Raw genomic sequence first — 18544 nt, 5'->3', positions numbered from 1 at the left:
GAGGGTGAATTTAGTAAAACTAAACATGCACTCCTTGGGGATTCATTTAAGAGTCATGGGGAGGGTGAATTTAGTAAAACTAAACATGCACTCCTTGGGGATTCATTTAAGAGTCATGGGGAGGGTGAATTTAGTAAAACTAAACATGAACAGACAAAGAGTTCATCTCAGACCAACACAAAGAAAGTTTCCAAATGGTGTCAGTGACCGCGAATTGGTGCCTGGTTTGTCAGTTGCCATGGAAATCCATTTGCTTTGAGTCCTACTAACCTTCAGCAAAGAGCATACCTTAATAATATAGTTTCATATTGATTCACTGTTGAACTAGGTCTACAGTGCCTATTAAATCATCTAAATGAACAATGTCTGATGGAATAGGCTTTCATGGCCAGTTCATTGTTAACCCCTCTCCTAAGTTCATATTGTATTCTATGAGCAATGTGTTACACTAACATAAAGTCCAGTATATTTTTTTCCATGTCTTTTTTTTAATTTCTATAAATGAACTCCAGTATTCATCAAGTATAGAAATGAAAAACAGGTCCTAGTATTTTTGTCAGAAGAGAGAGCATGTTTGAGTTGTATGGTTTGTTGAGCACAAGAATGCATTCTTGTAGTACTGAGGTTTCTGGCTCTTAGACAACAAGGCTGCGTTCACACAAGCAGCCCAATTCTGATATTTTCCCCAGAAGAGCTGATCTGACTGGTCAGAAGACCAATTAGTGGAATCAAAATCTGGATTGGGCTGCCGGTGTGATTATGGCAAATTGAATGGAGCCCTGAGGGTTCTAGTTTTAGCTGAACTCACAATGTTTTTATTGTAACCCCACTAACTTCCATAATTTTCTTGGTATGGATCCTATTGTACTTTTCCTTAAAACCAAAACAAATTGTATTGTAGTCCCGTTTAGTCGTTTACAGCTCTCAAAAAGAAGTTGTCAAAACCCCAAATAATGCCAAAAAGAAGTGTACAGGCTTTTACATCGGCTCCAAACTCCCGACTTCATATGTAAGGGGGGAGGCGCCAAATAGGCCTACTGGAATACTAATCCCTGCACCTCTTGATATGTTTGACTCTGGAATTGTTAAGAAAATCAACACAGGCTTCAGTTCAGGAGTCTTAGAACAATGATTTGTTATGAATGGGATGGACATAATTTAGGTTTTAATTAGCGTATGTTGGTTTGTGTGTCAGTCAGTGCAACATACGGACTCACCTTTAAATAACGTTAGGTCCTCCACCAACCTCGACCCAAACAACCCTTCTAGAATGCTCTCAAAACCTGTGGAAACAGAACAATGCATTCCATGAATAAACAGAACATTCCAGAAGTGTTGTGGAATTTGGATCCATTGGAGGCCCAAAAACACGTAGCCTACAGTTTCTCTGAAGATGTAAGCCTATGCATCCCGTTGCAGTCACTGGAAATGTACGTACATAGGCCCTAGTCTTCTGCCAAGTGGCACAATTGACCCTTTGCTAAGCCCCGCCCCACTTGGTTACTGTTGCAACCGCAGACAATATTTTCCTGGGAAGCCCAATTCCCCATTCAACCACTGGCGAATTCCCCTCACAATGTTCCCAAACTGTGTTTCTAATACACAATGAAATTAAAACAGACGACCCCTTGCTAATCAGGATACTCTTGGGCATGTTGTGGTGGACTGTCATTACAATTGCTTCACAGTAAGCTGGTGTAGTTAGCCTCTGAATGGCTCCGAATTCCCTGTCAGCATGCAGTCAAAGCTATATAACCACGTTTTGGAGCAAACTAGTGCTCTCAAATTGTATCCTGATGTCGACAGCAGATGGGAGTCATATTCATAACATTGTTAACTTAGTTAACTAACATACATTTTGAGAAAACAATTTATATTAAGTGGCTAGCTAGCATTAGCAACGTTTCGTGGTCAATGAGACAGCGCTAGGTAACCAGCTGAGCTAACAAAATGTAACAAAAATATTATTTCGGATTTGAAAGGTCATTAAAAAAAAAGTAGCTTTTCTCCGAAATGTCAATTACTGGGAATCTTTGACATTCTCAGTGATCAACCACCAATCCTTCCTATATAGGCCTAGCTAACCTAATTCTCCACAACCACACCGACTTCCCATTTTATCTTTATCATATCTATCTCTTTGCCCCCCCTCATCAAATTTCCAATGCACATACACTACCGTTCAAAAGTTTGGGGTCACTTAGAAATGTCCTTGTTTTTGAAGGAAAAGCTACATTTTTGGGCCATTAACATAAAATTGATCAGAAATACAGTGTAGACATTGTTAATGACTATTGTAGCTGGAAACGGCTGATTTTTAATGGAATATCTATACAGGCGTACAGAGGCCCATTATCAGCAACCATCACCCCTGTGTTCCAATGGCACGTTGTGTTAGCTAATCCAAGTTTATCATTTTAAAAGGCTAATTGAGCATCCGGTAAACCCTTTTGCAATTATGTTAGCACAGCTGAAAACTGTTGTTCTGATTAAAGAAGCAATAAAACTGGCCTTCTTTAGACTAGTTGAGTATCAGCATTTGTGGGTTTGATTACAGGCTCATGATGGCCAGAAACAAATAACTTTCTTCTGAAACTCAGTCTATTCTTGTTCTGATAAATTAAGGCTATTCCATGCGAGAAATTGCCAAGAAACTGAAGATCCCGTACAACGCTGCGTACAACTCCCTTCACAGAACAGCGCAATCTGGCTCTAACCAGAAGAGTGGGAGGCCCTGGTGCACAACTGAGCAAGAGGACAAGTACATTAGTGTCTAGTTTGAGAAACAGACGCCTCACAAGTCCTCAACTGGCAGCTTCATTAAATAGTACCTGCAAAACACCAGTCTCAATGTCAACAGTGAAGAGGCGACTCCGGGATGCTGGACTTCTAGGCAGAGTTGCAAAGAAAAAGCCATATCTCAGACTGGCCAACAAAAAGAAAAGATTAAGACGGGCAAAAGAACAGACACTTAGCCTAGCCATCAATTAAAACCCTGCCTCTTCACTGTTGACGTTGAGACTGGTGTTTTGTGGGTACTATTTAATGAAGCTGCCACACACACGGGCTGTGACAAGTGTAATTTTGGGAAATGATTGTCATAACTGACATTTTTGGTGATTTTTTTTTTGAGCTTGCAATGAATCTTCAAAAAAAATTGCTACGACATACTTAGCCTAATGAATACAACACAGTTTTGGTCTCAAAAACGAATGGTTTTGAATGCATGGAACTTTGGAAAATTAAGCTTTTCCTCCTGATCGTGCCGTTCTCTTAGCCTACCCTCATGTAAAAATTAAAAACATGTACTGGGATAACTAAAAATGTTACCCACTAAAATTAATATATTAACGATTATGACAAAAAAATATATTGTTCAAGGTTCTTATCCATAATTGTCGGTTACACAATTGTGCCAGCCCTGACAGACACACAATTAGCAGGCTAGGCTAGGCTAGATACTGAACACAAGACCCTCTTCTCAACCGCCAAAGCCACAGCTGGAGTTCGTTCACTCGTCTCACTTGGCTGAGCACCATTCACTACAAAACATAATATGATAAGTATCCAAGCAGCCATGAACAGGTCATTACATCCTAAACTACATGGTTAATCCCATTGATCCAGTAAAGAGGTCAGAGGCAACATCCCTCCACTTGACAGTGGTTTGTCCCCAACCACACAACCTCACTATAGTTTCAAAACCCTTAAACGCAGAATACCGTTGTTGTTTAGGTACAATGGCAAAATCAAGGACAGAGTAGCTACATAGGCTTTGTCAATGTTGTAAGTAGTACAGTTTTAGAAGTCCACTTCACTAAAATCAAAATGTTGTCATTTGCTTATTTACATAGCCCAAGTCACACTTCCTAAACACTTTGCACAAGTTACTTTCCCAGAAAAAACTGTCAGGACAAACTAACACAACATTTTGTTAATCCATTTTGAAATACTCCTACTTAAAGTTTCTACGAGCAGAACAAACCGACGATCCAAGTCACCAACCCAATTCGCTTCAACCAGTAATCAGCGTCATTAGTTTAACCCCCCCATTCCAACCCCTTCCTCCTCCAGAACATAATGTGAAAAAAGAAACTGGTAGCCTAAATAAATAAGAGAAGTGGTCAAATCTAGCCAATCAATCCAGCTAGAGCAGAGTTCTTTGGTTTCTGGGTTAGTGAACAGGACTTAGCCAAGCCATCACTTAAAACCCTGCCTCTCTCCCATTGCCCCAATTACAACCCCCTCCTTCAGAACAAAACGAGAGGAAAAATGTTTCATAAAGAAGTGGTCAAATACAGCTATAGCCCCTAGTACTCGTTACATTTTGAATGCTTAGCAGGACACGAAAATGGTCCGATTCACACAATTATCAAGCGAATCTGGCGGCTCACTAAACACAAATGCATTGTTTGTAAATGATGTCTGATTGTTGGAGTGTGCCCCTGGCTTTCCGTAAATATAAAAATACAAGAAAATGGCACCAACTGGTTTGCTTAATATAAGGAATTTGAAATGATTTGTACTTTTACTTAAGTATATTTTAGCAATTAAAATTCACTTTTGATACTTAATATATTTCAAACCAAATACTTTTACTCAAGTAGTATTTTACTGTGTGACATTCGCTTTTACTTGAGTAATTTTCTATTAAAAAAGGTACATCTTTACTTTTACTCAAGTATGACAATTGGGTACTTTTCCACCATTGGCTAAAGGGAGCGCAGAACGAGCCATTTCTGGGTTAACATGACTTCATCTGCAGCAGCTAGTTAAACCAACCATCCCATTTCGGGAACATTTCAGAGGCAGAGAGAGGGAGGGAGAGAAAATAGGTCATCCACTTTGGTTTGACAGATGAGAGGTATTAAATCAATCCGCTGTTCAGGAATTCATTTTAGGGCATTTGAACATGAGACAGTGATGCACGATTAAAAAGGTGCCACACATAGGATTTGTACAAATATTTGCATTTTAATTTCAGAAAATGTCCATAATATTTGCTGCTAATAGTGGAATGACAGTGTTCACAGTATTATTTGCCCGCCAGCGATGTGATTGGCTGAAGAATTTTCTTCCGGCGGAGCAACATCTGTTGTCAAATTGGGAGAGCTGTTCTGACTTTGTGGCTGTGTTATCTAGTAGAAACAGCTAATTTCCTAGTTGCTAGAATTCTACACTTTATGTGAGAAAACAAGCAATGAATAGTGTAGGAAATCAGTGTACCATCCAAATTGCTGTAAAATATACTTTGACTTAAAAAAAATATATCACATTTTTACCAGTTTGAAGGTGGTGGAACAAAACTAAAAAGTTACTTTCCGTTTTGGTCCACCAGCTTCAAATAGCGGTTTTGGTTCACCAGTGCATGTTTTCACTTAAACTGAAATTGAGTGAACAGTGTAGAATTTTAGCAAAAAAGAAAAATGGCAGAGCGATTTCCACTAAATAACACAGCCAAAGTCAGACCAGCTTTCCAGTTTGACTTCAAACTCTCTCTCTTGGCTGTGAATATCACAGCCAATCACAACACTGGCGGGTTCCACAAGATATATTATGGCAATTTTCTGAAATTACAACGCAAAAATTCCCTCCCCCCCCAAAAAAAAAAATCAAACATACAGCCTGGCCCGTGAGGTGGTCCAACCCAGTGGTTTAAGTAAAACAAATTAACTTCGACATATTTTTACATTACTAAGACCAAATGGAAACTGTATAAATGATAATGGACCTGCATTCATACAGTTTCTTTACTGTGTCCTGCGCGCTAATAAAATCACCCAAATGAAAGCTAGACAGTCAGGGAGCATCGAACATTTAAAAAAAATTAGAGGACTATTTTTTGCTAATTTTGACAGCAAGCAAATAATACATTTTCAGTGCGGCCCTCTGGCCCCCAGGGCAAAAATGAGTTTGACTCCCCTACTCAAAAATAGGCTAACTCATAGAGCATTCAGCATTGAGTTGTGGGTGTGGTGGTCCTGAATGCAACAAAAACACATGGAGAAAAATAGAAAATTGCCTGCCATCTCACCATCAAAATACACCACTAGCAGTGAGCTATCAAAAAGCATGCTATCCAATATAGGAAGGAAGCAGTAAAACCAGTGACATGGGAGTTGTAATTGGGATTGTGACCACCTGAAACCTCTAGGCCTAACCCATTAATTGATTGAAGAAATGAATGAGGCTGCTGTGGATAACCAGATATATAGGCCGACAGTATTTAGGGTAGAACAGGCTACAGAGTAGATATGCTTCTGGCGCTAGCCTATAGCCTGCAGACATGGCAGTAACAAGGTGCAAGGTAAAGAAGTGTGGAACAAAGACTTAATGATGATTCAATAAGCATTAGGCTTGGCTACACTACTAAACTAATGAGAGAGAAAATCTATTAAAGGCCAATCGTGAAAAGATTCAGGCTAGTATCAGAGAAAGTTGCCCCGCCATTACATTTTTTTCCAATAAAAAAAAAAACACTGGAACCTTCCATTTCCATTGGCTTTGTGCCCCGTCTCCAGTGTTGTGTTTCGTAACGGACCACACACACACACACACACACCAAACGGCAATCTGCCATTCATTCGGCGCAATGTGTTTTAGGGACCACCCCGCTGGTGGACGTCAGACTGCTGTCACACTCGGTGCAAACCGACTCTACATGTAGTATCGTGCAAATTACAGAAAATTCCCACCCAAAACCTATTTTGGTATTGGTTTCATTAGTCCATTGTTGATATAGTCCCAACATGTTTTGCATGTCAGTGCTCAAGTTTTCAAGATATAGAACTTTCAAAAACACAACCAATATGATGCAGAATACATCATACCAGCTGCATTTTGAAAGTCATACAGCTTGAAAACAGGATTGCTGACATGCAAAACAATTTGGGGACTGTATCAACAATGGACTAATGAAACAAATACCAAAATCATTTTTTGGGTGGAGTTTTCCTTTAACCTGTTATGGATAGGGGGCAGTATTTTCACGGCCAGATAAAAAACGTACCCGATTTAATCTGTTTACTACTCCTGCCCAGAAACTAGAATATGCATAGAATTGTTTGATTTGGATAGAAAACACCCTAAAGTTTTAAAAAATGTTTGAATGGTGTCTGTGAGTATAACAGAACTCATATGGCAGGCCAAAACCTGAGAAGATTCCAAACAGGAAGTGCCCTCTCTGACCATTTCTTGGCCTTCTTTAGCCTCTATTGAAAACAGAGGATCTCTGCTGTAACGTGACACTTTCTAAGGCTCCCATAGGCTCTCAGAAGGCGCCAGAACGTTGAATGATGACTCTGCAGTCTCTGGCTGAAAAACAGTAGCGCATTTGGATAGTGGTCGATCTGAGAACAATGAGACGGGTGTGCGCATGCACGTGAAGAGTCCATTTTACATTTTCAGTCTTTGAACGAAAACGACGTCTCCCGGTCGGAATATTATCGCTATTTTACGAGAAAAATCCCATAAAAATTGATTTTAAACAGCGTTTGACATGCTTCGAAGTACGGTAATGGAAGATTTTGAAATTTTCTCTCACGATATGTGGCGGCGCGTCACCCTTCGGATAGTGTCTTGAACGCACAAACAAAACGCCGCTATTTGGATATAACTATGGATTATTTGGAACCAAACCAACATTTGTTATTGAAGTAGAAGTCCTGGGAGTGCATTCTGACGAAGAACAGCAAAGGTAATCCAATTTTTCTTATAGTAAATCTGAGTTTGGTGAGTACCAAACTTGGTGGGTGTCAAAATAGCTAGCCTGTGATGGCCGGGCTATCTACTCAGAATATTGCAAAATGTGCTTTCACCAAAAAGCTATTTTAAAAATCGGACACCGCGATTGCATAAAGGAGTTCTGCATCTATAATTCTTAAAATAATTGTTATGTTTTTTGTTAACCTGTTTGGGCTAGGGGGCAGTATTGAGAATTTTGGAAAAAATATGTGCCCATTTTTAACTGCCTCCTACACCAACTCAGAAGCTAGAATATGCATATTATTGTTCAGGTTTGGATAGAAAACACCCTAAAGTTTCTAAAACTGTTTGAATGGTGTCTGTGAGTATAACAGAACTCCTATGGCAGGCAAAAACCTGACAAGGTTTCATGCAGGAAGTGGCCTGTCTGACAAGGAGTCGTGCGTCTTGCATCTGTTTATTGAAGAGTAAGGATCTTAGCTGTAACGTGACAATTCCCAGGGCTCCAATAGGCTCTCAGAACCCGGGAAAATCATGAACGATTACGAGGCAGCCTCAGGCTGAAACAGATTATCGCCTTATCCAAGTGTCCCATTAGGTGACAATGGAATGAGGCGCGTCTGCGATTAGCCCCCCGTGGAGTATTTTCATTAGGCTGTTTAGCTTATTGCAGATTCCCCGGTCGGAATGTTATCGCTTTTCTACGAGATAAATTGCATAAAAATTGATTTTAAACAGCGGTTGACATGCTTCGAAGTACGGTAATGGAATATTTAGACATTTTTTGTCACGTTCTGCGCCATGCGCACGACCGTGGTTTACCATTTCGGATAGTGTCTAGAACGCACGAACAAAACGACGCTATTTGGATATAAAGATGGATTATTTGGGACCAAACCTACATTTGTTATTGAAGTAGAAGTCCTGGGAGTGCATTCTGACGAAGACAACAAAAGGTAATCAAACTTTTATAATAGTAAATCTGATATTGGTGAAGGCTAATCTTGCCGGGTGTCTAAATAGCTAGCCTTTGATGGCTGGGCTATGTACTTAGAATATTGCAAAATGTGCTTCATCCGAAAAGCTATTTTAAAATCGGACATATCGAGTGCATAGAGGAGTAATGTATCTATAATTCTTAAAATAATTGTTATGCTTTTTGTGAACGTATATCGTGAGTAATTTAGCAAACTGTTAGTAAATTTCCCTCGATGTTTGCGGGGGGTATGCTTTTTCTGAACGTCACATGCGAATGTAAAAAGCTGTTTTTTGATATAAATATGAACTTGATTGAACAGACATGCATGTATTGTATGACATAATGTCATAGGTGTGTCATCTGATGAAGATCATAAAAGGTTAGTGCTGCATTTAGCTGTGGTTTGGGTTTATGTGATATTATATGCTAGCTTGAAAAATGGGTGTCTGATTATTTCTGGCTGGGCACTCTCCTGACATAATCTAATGTTTTGCTTTCGTTGTAAAGCCTTTTTGAAAATCGGACAGTGTGGTTAGATAAACGAGAGTCTTGTCTTTAAATAGCTGTAAAATAGTCATATGTTTGAGAAATTGAAGTAATAGTATTTCAAACGATTCAAAAATCGCGCCACTGGATACAAGTGGCTGTTACGTAGGTGGGACGAATTCGTCCCGCCTAGCCCATAGAGGTTAACGTTCATCGTGAGTAATTTAGTAAATTCACCGGAAGTGTTCGGTGGGAATGCTAGTTCTGAACGTCACATGCTAATGTAAAAAGCTGGTTTTTGATATAAATATGAACTTGATTGAACAAAACATGCATGTATTGTATAACAATGTCCTAGGAGTGTCATCTGATGAAGATCATCAAAAAGGTTAGTGCTGCATTTAGCTGTGGTTTTGGTTTTTGTGACATTATATGCTAGCTTGAAAAATGTGTGTCTGATTATTTCTGGCTGGGTACTCTCCTGACATAATCTAATGTTTTGCTTTCGTTGTAAAGCCTTTTTGAAATCGGACAGTGTGGTTAGATAAAGGAGAGTCTTGTCTTTAAAATGCTGTAAAATAGTCATATGTTTGATTTGAGGAGTTTGTATTTCGCGCCACACCCTATCATTGGATATTGGAGCGGTGTTCCGCTAGCGGAACGTCTAGATGTAAGATGATAAGAGCGTCTGCAACTGAGACCAACTCTCCTACATCCCAAAAGGCGGTTATGTGTGTAAGATCACTTAGTCTAACTAAATGTTATATGAGCTCCTCATATAAGCTATACTGTAGGACTGCATGAAAACAGTTAAGCTTCTTTCTACTATGAGGAACCAGCTGCAGCATGACTGTAGTTACCATGCAGCGACACTGAGTTCACCACTCAATCTCCATTCACCTCCTCCTACCTATATCTCTAACCAATCAGGGCTGAGGATGAAGAGATTTGGAGTGACACCCTCTCCCCTCCCAGAAGCACTGAAATACCCTTTTAGTAAATCTCTGGGTAGTAATTTCCCTTAGGTACAGCTCTGAGATCAGTTTAACATCCCCAAATCTTAATCTTAATTTATTTTGGCTAGGGGTCAGTATTTTAACATCCGGATGAAAAATGTGCCCAAAGTAAACTGCCTGTTACTCAGGCCCAGAAGCTAGGATATGCATATAATTGGTAGATTATACCGAGTGCTCTAATGTTTTGATGTGCGCTCCAGGTCACGCGCTTCATGTTGTTTTTATCCGGTATTGAACACCGTTTATTCCGTCTTACATTTTATTGATTATTTACGTTAAAAAAATACCTAAAGTTGTATTAGGAAAGTTGTTTCAAATGTTTGGACAGCATTTACAGGTAACTTATTAGATATTTGGTAGTCATGCTGGGCGAGTTGGAACCAGTGTTTTTCTGAATCAAACGCACCAAATAAATTGACATTTTGGAGATATAACGACGGAATTAATCGAACAACAGGACCATTTGTGATGTTTATGGGACATATTGGAGTGACAACAGAAGAACTTCTTCTAAGGTAAGGCATGAATTAAATCGTCATTTCTGACTTTTGTGTCGCGCCTGGTGGGTTGAAATCAGATTTTCATGTGTTGGTACGCTGGCGCTGTCCTAAGATAATCGCATGGTTTGCTTTTGCCGTAAAGCCTTTTTGAAATCTGACACGGTGGCTAGATTAATGAGAAGTTAAGCTTTAATTTGGTGTGTTGCACTTGTGAATGTATGAAAGTTAAATATTTTTTGTTTTTTGAATTTGCCGCTCTGCCATTTCACCGGATGTTGTCAAATAGATCCCGTTAACGGGAGTTGAGCCCAAAGAAGTTACCTATTTAAGGGAAACCTAGAATCTGACCTTGGATGAGTGTCATGGGAACAACTTTATCCTAATCTAAAAAGACTGGACCACTACAGTAAGCTACTAATACATAAAGTATAATACTGGTTAAGTGATCTTAAAATGGACAAGAAACCGGCTGTTATCAACTAGTTTGGGTATGAAGCCTAATGGAAGACATAGTGTTGATAAGACTAGGGTTCTCATCATTAGGCCTACAGTTACATATTCATCAGATAAGTAGTGAAGGAAGAGGTTGTTTACCAGAGTAATTACGTACTTCAATTCAGTTTCGTTGTGTTACTTCCTCTAAATTCAAACAGGAAGTGTTCTTTGGTATTATAAATGGAATAACCTGAGTGACAAGGAATCAGTCCAATAACACACTAGTTTTGCAGTGAAGGAACCATCCACTCATTCAAATGACAATCTGTGGCATCATCAATGCCTTCCAGGCAAATCCAATCCCCCAGCAAGCCCAGAAAACTACAGATAAAAACACATGGAGAAATCCATGCTTCTATCATGTGTGTGTGTGTGTGTGTGTGTGTGTGTGTGTGTGAGAGAGAGAGAGAGAGAGTTGTGACAAACTGAACCTTTTTCTTCATGTTTAAACTGCAAATCTAAATTGTGCTTCCCGCAGAGAGACAATGGTATCATTTATGCTGCTGGTGCTCTTGTTTTTCCACGAAAGTGGCGCAGGTAGCTTGTTGTTGTCCAATCACAAGTCATCAAACCTGCACTAAGCTACAGTCAAAGCTAGAGTCTCTGTTTGGCAAGTTATTAGGAGATATCTAGGGTAATCAATGGAAGATGGAATTAAAATGACAGAACTAAAAGTTAAATGATATGGACAGGCTACAAGAAATCAAATTTTATTAGTCACATGCGCTGAATAAAACAGGTGTAGACCTTACTGTGAAGCGCTTACTTACAAGCCCTTAACCAACAATGCAGTTCAAGAAATAGAGTTAAGAAAATATTTGCTAAAAACACAAAAGTAAAAAATTAAATAATAACGAGGCTATATACAGGTGGTAACGATACCGAGTCAATGTGCAGGGATACAGGTTAGTTGAGGTAATTTGTACATGTAGGTAGGGGTAAAGTGACCATGCTTAGATAATAAACAGTGAGTAGCAGCAGTGTAAAAGCAAAGTAATGTAAATAGCACGGGTTGTTATTTGATTAATTGTTCAGCAGTCTTATGGCTTGGGGGTAGTAGCTGTTAAGGAGCCTTTTGGACCTAGACTTGGCGTTCCGGTACCTCATGCCGTGCGGTAGCAGAGAGAACAGTCTATGACTTAGGTGACTCGAGTCTTTAACCAGTTTTTGGGCCTTCCTCTGACATCGCCTAGTATCTAGGTCTTGGTTGGCAGGAAGCTTGACCCCAGTGCTGTATTGGGCCGTACACACTACCCTCTGTAGCACCTTAGGGTCGGATGCCAAGCAGTTGACATACCAGGAGGTGATGCAACAGGTAAACTACTTCTTAATAATCTAAATTGACTTGTTATTTGCTGTAGGATAAGGGGAGAAAGCACACAGTTCAAATTGTGTGGTCTCAATTAGCATAGCTAACGTTATCTAGCTGGCTTAAGTAGCTTCTCTTTGATGCAGGTACAATGTAATCGGTGTTCTACCAGCACGAGTCGACTGGGGGGGGGGAAGCATTCTCTTCCTCCTAACGTTACACCATTGTTAAAAAAAGTAATAATTGCCCTTATGATTGTAAGTAAACATTTCATTGTAAGGTCTACACCTGTTGTATTCGGCGCATGTGACAAATAACATTTGATCTTCACATCCCTGGTATGTATGTACAGTTGAAGTCAGAAGTTTACATAGCCAAATACATTTAAACTACATTTTTCACAATTCCTGACATTTAATCCTAGGAAACATTCCCTGTCTTAGGTCATTTAGGATTACCACTTCAATTTAAGAATGTGAAATGTCAGAATAATAGTAGAGAGAATGATTTATTTCAGCTTTTATTTCTTTCATCACATTCCCACTGGGTCAGAAGTTTACATACACTCAATTAGTATTTGGTAGCATTGCCTTTAAATTGTTTAACTTGGGGTCAAACATTTTGGGTAGCATTCCACAAGCTTCCCGCAATAAATTGGATGAATTTTGTCCCATTCCTCCTGACAGAGCTGGTGTAACAGTCAGGTTTGTAGGCCTCCTTGCTTGCACACACTTTCATTTTTTTTGTTATTTTTTTTTAAATAGGATTGAGGTCAGGGCTTTGTGATGGCGACTCCAATACCTTGACATTGTTGTCCTTAACCTCTCTGGGCTAGGTGGGACGTTAGCGTCCCACCCTATTCAACAGCCAGTGGAATCGCGTGGCGCGAAATACAAATACCTCAAAAATGCTATAACTTCAATTTCTCAAACATATGACTATTTTACACCATTTGAAAGATAACTCTCGTTAATCCAACCACGTTGCCCAATTTCAAAAAGGCTTTACAGCGAAAGCAAAACATTAGATTATGTCAGGAGAGTACCCAGCCAAAAATAATCACACAGCCATTTTCAAAGCAAGCATATGTCACAAAAGCCCAAACCACAGCTAAATGCAGCACTACCCTTTGATAATCTTCATCAGATGACACTCCTAGGACATTATGTTATACAATACATGCATGTTTTGTTCAATCAAGTTCATATTTATATATATAAAAAAAAACAGCTTTTTACATTAGTATGTGATGTTCAGAACTAGCATACCCACCGAAAACTTCCGGTGAATTTACTAAATTACTCATGATAAACGTTGACAAAATACATAAATTATTTTAAGAATTATAGATGCAAAACTCCTTTATGCAAGCGCCATGTCAGATTTTACATGGCTCAGCCATCACGGCTAGCTAATTTGACACCCACCAAGTTTGGTACTCACCAAACTCAGATTTACTATAAGAAAAATTGGATTACCTTTGCTGTTCTTCGTCAGAATGCACTCCCAGGACTTCTACTTCAACAACAAATGTTGTTTTGGTTCCAAATAACCCATAGTTATATCCAAATACCTCCGTTTTGTTCGTGCGTTCAGGTCACTATCCGAAGGGTAACGCTCGAGCGCATTTTGTGACAAAAATTCAAAATATTCCATTACCGTACTTAGAAGCATGTCAAACGCTGTTTAAAATCAATTTATGCTATTTTTCTCATAAAATAGCGATAATATTCCAACCGGACAACGTTGTATTCATTCAAAGAGGAAAATTAAAAAAATGGCGATGTCTCGTGAACGCGCATCTCCAGTCTCACTGTCCCCAGGCAGACCACTTACAAACTCTGCTGCTGTACTTTGCCCAGAGACAGGAGACACATCATTCCGCTTTCTGAAGGCTTTAGAGAGCCAATGGAAGCCTTAGAAAGTTTCACATAACAGCACAGATGCTGTAATTTCGATAGAGATGCAACAGAAGGACAACAAATTGTCACAGGCCACTTCCTGCATGGAATCTCAGGTTTTTGCCTGCCATATGAGTTCTGTTATACACAGACACCATTCAAACAGTTTTAGAAACTTTAGAGTGTTTTCTATCCATATCTAATAATTATATGCATATTCTAGTTTCTGGGCAAGAGTAGTAACCAGTTTAAATCGGGTACGTTTATTATCAGGCTGTGAAAATACTGCCCCCTATCCCAGACAGGTTAACCTCTCTAGGCTAGGCGGGACGAATTCGTCCCACCTACGTAACAGCCACTGCTATCCTGACTATTTTACAGCCATTTAAAGACAAGACTCTCGTTAATCTAACCACACTGTCCGATTTCAAAAAGGCTTTACAACGAAAGCAAAACATTAGATTATGTCAGCAGAGTACCAAGCCAGAAATAATCAGACACCCATTTTTCAAGCCAGCATATAATGTCACCAAAACCCAGAAGACAGCTAAATGCAGCACTCACCTTTGATGACAACCCTAGGACATTATGTTATACAATACATGCATGTTTTGTTCAATCAAGTTCATATTTATATCAAAAACCAGCTTTTTACATTAGCATGTGACGTTCAGAACTAGCATACCCCCCGCAAACTTCCGGGGAATTCGCTAACATTTTACTAAATTACTCACGATAAACGTTCACAAAAAGCATAACAATTATTTTAAGAATTATAGATACAGACCTCCTCTATGCACTCGATATGTCCGATTTTAAAATAGCTTTTGGTGAAAAGCACATTTTGCAATATTCTAAGTACATAGCCCAGGCATCACGGGCTCGCTATTTAGACACCCGGCAAGTTTAGCACTCACCATAATCATATTTACTATTATAAAAGTTTGATTACCTTTTGTTGTCTTCGTCAGAATACACACCCAGGACTGCTACTTCAATAACAAATGTTGGTTTGGTCCAAAATAATCCATCGTTATATCCGAATAGCGGCGTTTTGTTCGTGCGTTCCAGACACTATCCGAAATAGTAAAGAAGTGTCGCGCGCATGGCGCAATTCGTGACAATAAAATTCTAAGTATTCCATTACCGTACTTCGAAGCATGTCAACCGCTGTTTAAAATCAATTTTTACGACATTTTTCTCGTAGAAAAGCGATAATATTCCGACAGGGAATCTCCTTTTCGGCAAACAGAGGAAAAAATCCCAAAGGGGCGGTCGGGGTCACGCGCATAAGCCAGTGTCCCTTGATCGGCCACTTGAGAAAGGCGATAATGTGTTTCAGCCTGGGGCTGGAATGACGACATTCTGTTTTTTCCCGGGCTCTGAGAGCCTATGGAAGACGTGGGAAGTGTCACGTTAGAGCAGAGATCCTTAGTAAATGATAGAGATGGAAAACAAGTTCAAGAAATGGTCAGACAGGCCACTTCCTGTAAAGGAATCTCTCAGGTTTTGACCTGCCATTTGAGTTCTGTTATACTCACAGACACCATTCAAACAGTTTTAGAAAATTTAGGGTGTTTTCTATCCATATGTAATAAGTATATGCATATTCTAGTTACTGGGTAGGAGTGGTAACCAGATTAAATCGGGTATGTTTTTTATCCAGCCGTGTCAATACTGCCCCCTAGCCCTAACAGGTTAAGCCATTTTGCCACAACTTTGGAAGTATGCTTGGTGTCACTGTACATTTGGAAGACCCATTTGCGAACAAGCTTTAACTTCCTGACTGATGTCTTGAGATGTTGCTTCAATATATCCGCTTTTATGGCGGTTTTGGAGCAGTGGCTTCTTCCTTGCTGAGCGGCCTTTCAGGTTATGTCGATTTAGGACTTGTTTTACTGTGGATATAGATACTTTAGTACCCGTTTCCTCCAGCATCTTCACACGGTCCTTTGCTGTTGTTCTGGGATTGATTTGCACTTTTCGCACCAAGGTACGTTCATCTCTAGGAGACAGAATGCGTCTCCTTCCTGAGCGGTATGACGGCTACGTGGTCCCATGGTGTTTATACTTGCGTACTATTGTTTGTACCGATGAACGTGGTACCTTCAGGCGTTTAGGAGTTGGCTGATTTATTTTGATTTTCCCATGATGTCAAGCAAAGAGGCACTGAGTTTGAAGGTAGGCCTTGAAATACATCCACAGGTACACCTCCAATTGACTCAAATTATGTTAATTAGCCTATCAGAAGCTTCTAAAGCCCTGACATTTTCTGGAATTTTCCAAGCTGTTTAAAGGCACAGTCAACTTAGTGTATGTAAATGTCTGACCCACTGGAATTGTGATACAATGAATTATAAATTAAATGATCCGTCTGTAAACAATTGTTGGAAAATTACTTGTGTCATGCACAAAGTAGATGTCCTAACCGACTTGCCAAAACTATAGTTTGCTAACAAGAAATTTGTGTTGTGGTTGAAAGCCTAGTTTTAATGACTCCAACCTAAATGTATGTAAACTTCCGACTTCAACTGTATGTGTGCATGCATGTATGCATGCATGCATGTATGCATGTAGATAAGGACGTTTGAGAGAGTTTCCTGCTGAGTTCACAGGAAAATAAAATCTGACTGATGATACTGGATGGTTATATTTCTGTGAGTGTGCGTGCATGGGTCAGCTTTGTCGTTATTGATGGCTGGATGATGGGGAAGAGTGAAAAGAGATGACGAACTCATCAAAATAAAACAGACTACATCTCTGAAACAATAGCAGCTATAGCAGGACGAGTCACTTCTATTTTAGGTCAATTGATTCAGTAGGCTATGTGAATCAAAATCCTATTGGTAAAAGAAAAATAAGGGACTTTGAGGGCACACTCCCTAGCCTACTTTAAAATCCTGGCAATTTCTAAGCAGTGAAATTAAGGCTCTAAGACCTTACACCACAGTTTGAGCTGGAGAAAACGTAACAACGTCATGCACTGAGGCACGTCTCCCTCTCCAAATGTTAATAGTATGCAAACATTTCATCATCAAGGTACATCCTCTCCTCTCAGTTAGGGGCAGTGTCCCATGCTCCCTCTCTCCCAATCACTGTTCTCTACTCCAGACAGTATAGGGTTATGGCTGACATTTAGTCTCCCCTAAGCAGCCTTCACAGGGAGCAACACAGAGGCGATCTTAATAAAAGCCTAATCGGAGAGCGTCTCTCCTTCAGCGTAGATCACCAGAAAGGAATCAGCTTAACTAAAACAAGTTGCGGTCTGGGGCCGGTCGTCACAACAATAAATCAGTTTAAGGGTATTTTAATGCTTCAAAAGAAGTGCATGTTTATAATATGATGTAAGCTTCAACATATGATCACATGTAGCAGTGAGGCTGATCTTGCACACACACAAACACACAGCACCAGTCAGTGACGTTTAAGATGAGGAAGATATTTTTTTCCCTTCATGAGCATTGTCTTATGTCTATTACAGCATGTTGGATGACTGTCATTCATATTCCATTCACCCAGTTCAATGTAACATCCATAGGTTTAGGCTACTACATGATACTCACATTTTCATGAGGTTGCTACAACCTAGCCTATGAATGAACGTTTACAACGTAGCTGCACACAGGTCTAGAGACAAATTTAAGGTGACAGACATTGGCATTCAATACCGCCTTGCACACTCTTGCCTGCATGTAGCTGATCTACGGTGTAATCATTAGTCCAACAGTTGCAAACGAGAGTTTCTATTGGACAAATTCAGGTATGTTTATCCTCGTTTTGTTCCGTTTGCTTCCGTTTAAGAAAAGTTAACAGAATCGGCGGAATGAATACACCCGATCACACGTAAACACAGTTCACATTCATAACAGCCACGTTGTATTCCTTCTCTTCCCTTGTGGACTTCAAGGCACAACACATCAGCTGTATGTGACCAGCCAAAAAAAATCCTTTCCAAGCCAAACCATATCACTGCTACACACAGCCTACATCGATGTCACGATATCAGCTAAAGTAACGTTATTGTCAACATAGCTAATAGAACTAACGCATTATTATAAACTGGGTGGTTTGATCCCTGATTTCTGAAAGCCATGGTAGATCAGACAGTATACCACAGGTATGACAAAACATTTAGTTTTACTGCTCTACTTATG

At 39.7% G+C, this 18544-nt stretch overlaps 1 protein-coding gene across 1 annotated transcript in view; it reads right to left on the bottom strand.

Moving 5' to 3' along the window:
- LOC106589767 (uncharacterized) overlaps positions 1–18544 on the bottom strand; it is a 69242-nt gene that overhangs the window by 37517 nt on the left and 13181 nt on the right. Inside the window, exon 2 of the mRNA XM_014180097.2 lies at positions 1218–1283. Coding sequence (XP_014035572.2) covers positions 1218–1283 — 66 coding nt within the window. The remainder of the gene's footprint in view (positions 1–1217; positions 1284–18544) is intronic.

Source organism: Salmo salar, chromosome ssa28 (genome assembly GCF_905237065.1).
Source record: "Salmo salar chromosome ssa28, Ssal_v3.1, whole genome shotgun sequence".
Lineage (NCBI taxonomy): Eukaryota > Metazoa > Chordata > Actinopteri > Salmoniformes > Salmonidae > Salmo > Salmo salar.
Note: the sequence above shows the minus strand (reverse complement) of the source record. Positions and strands in the feature narration are given on the sequence as shown.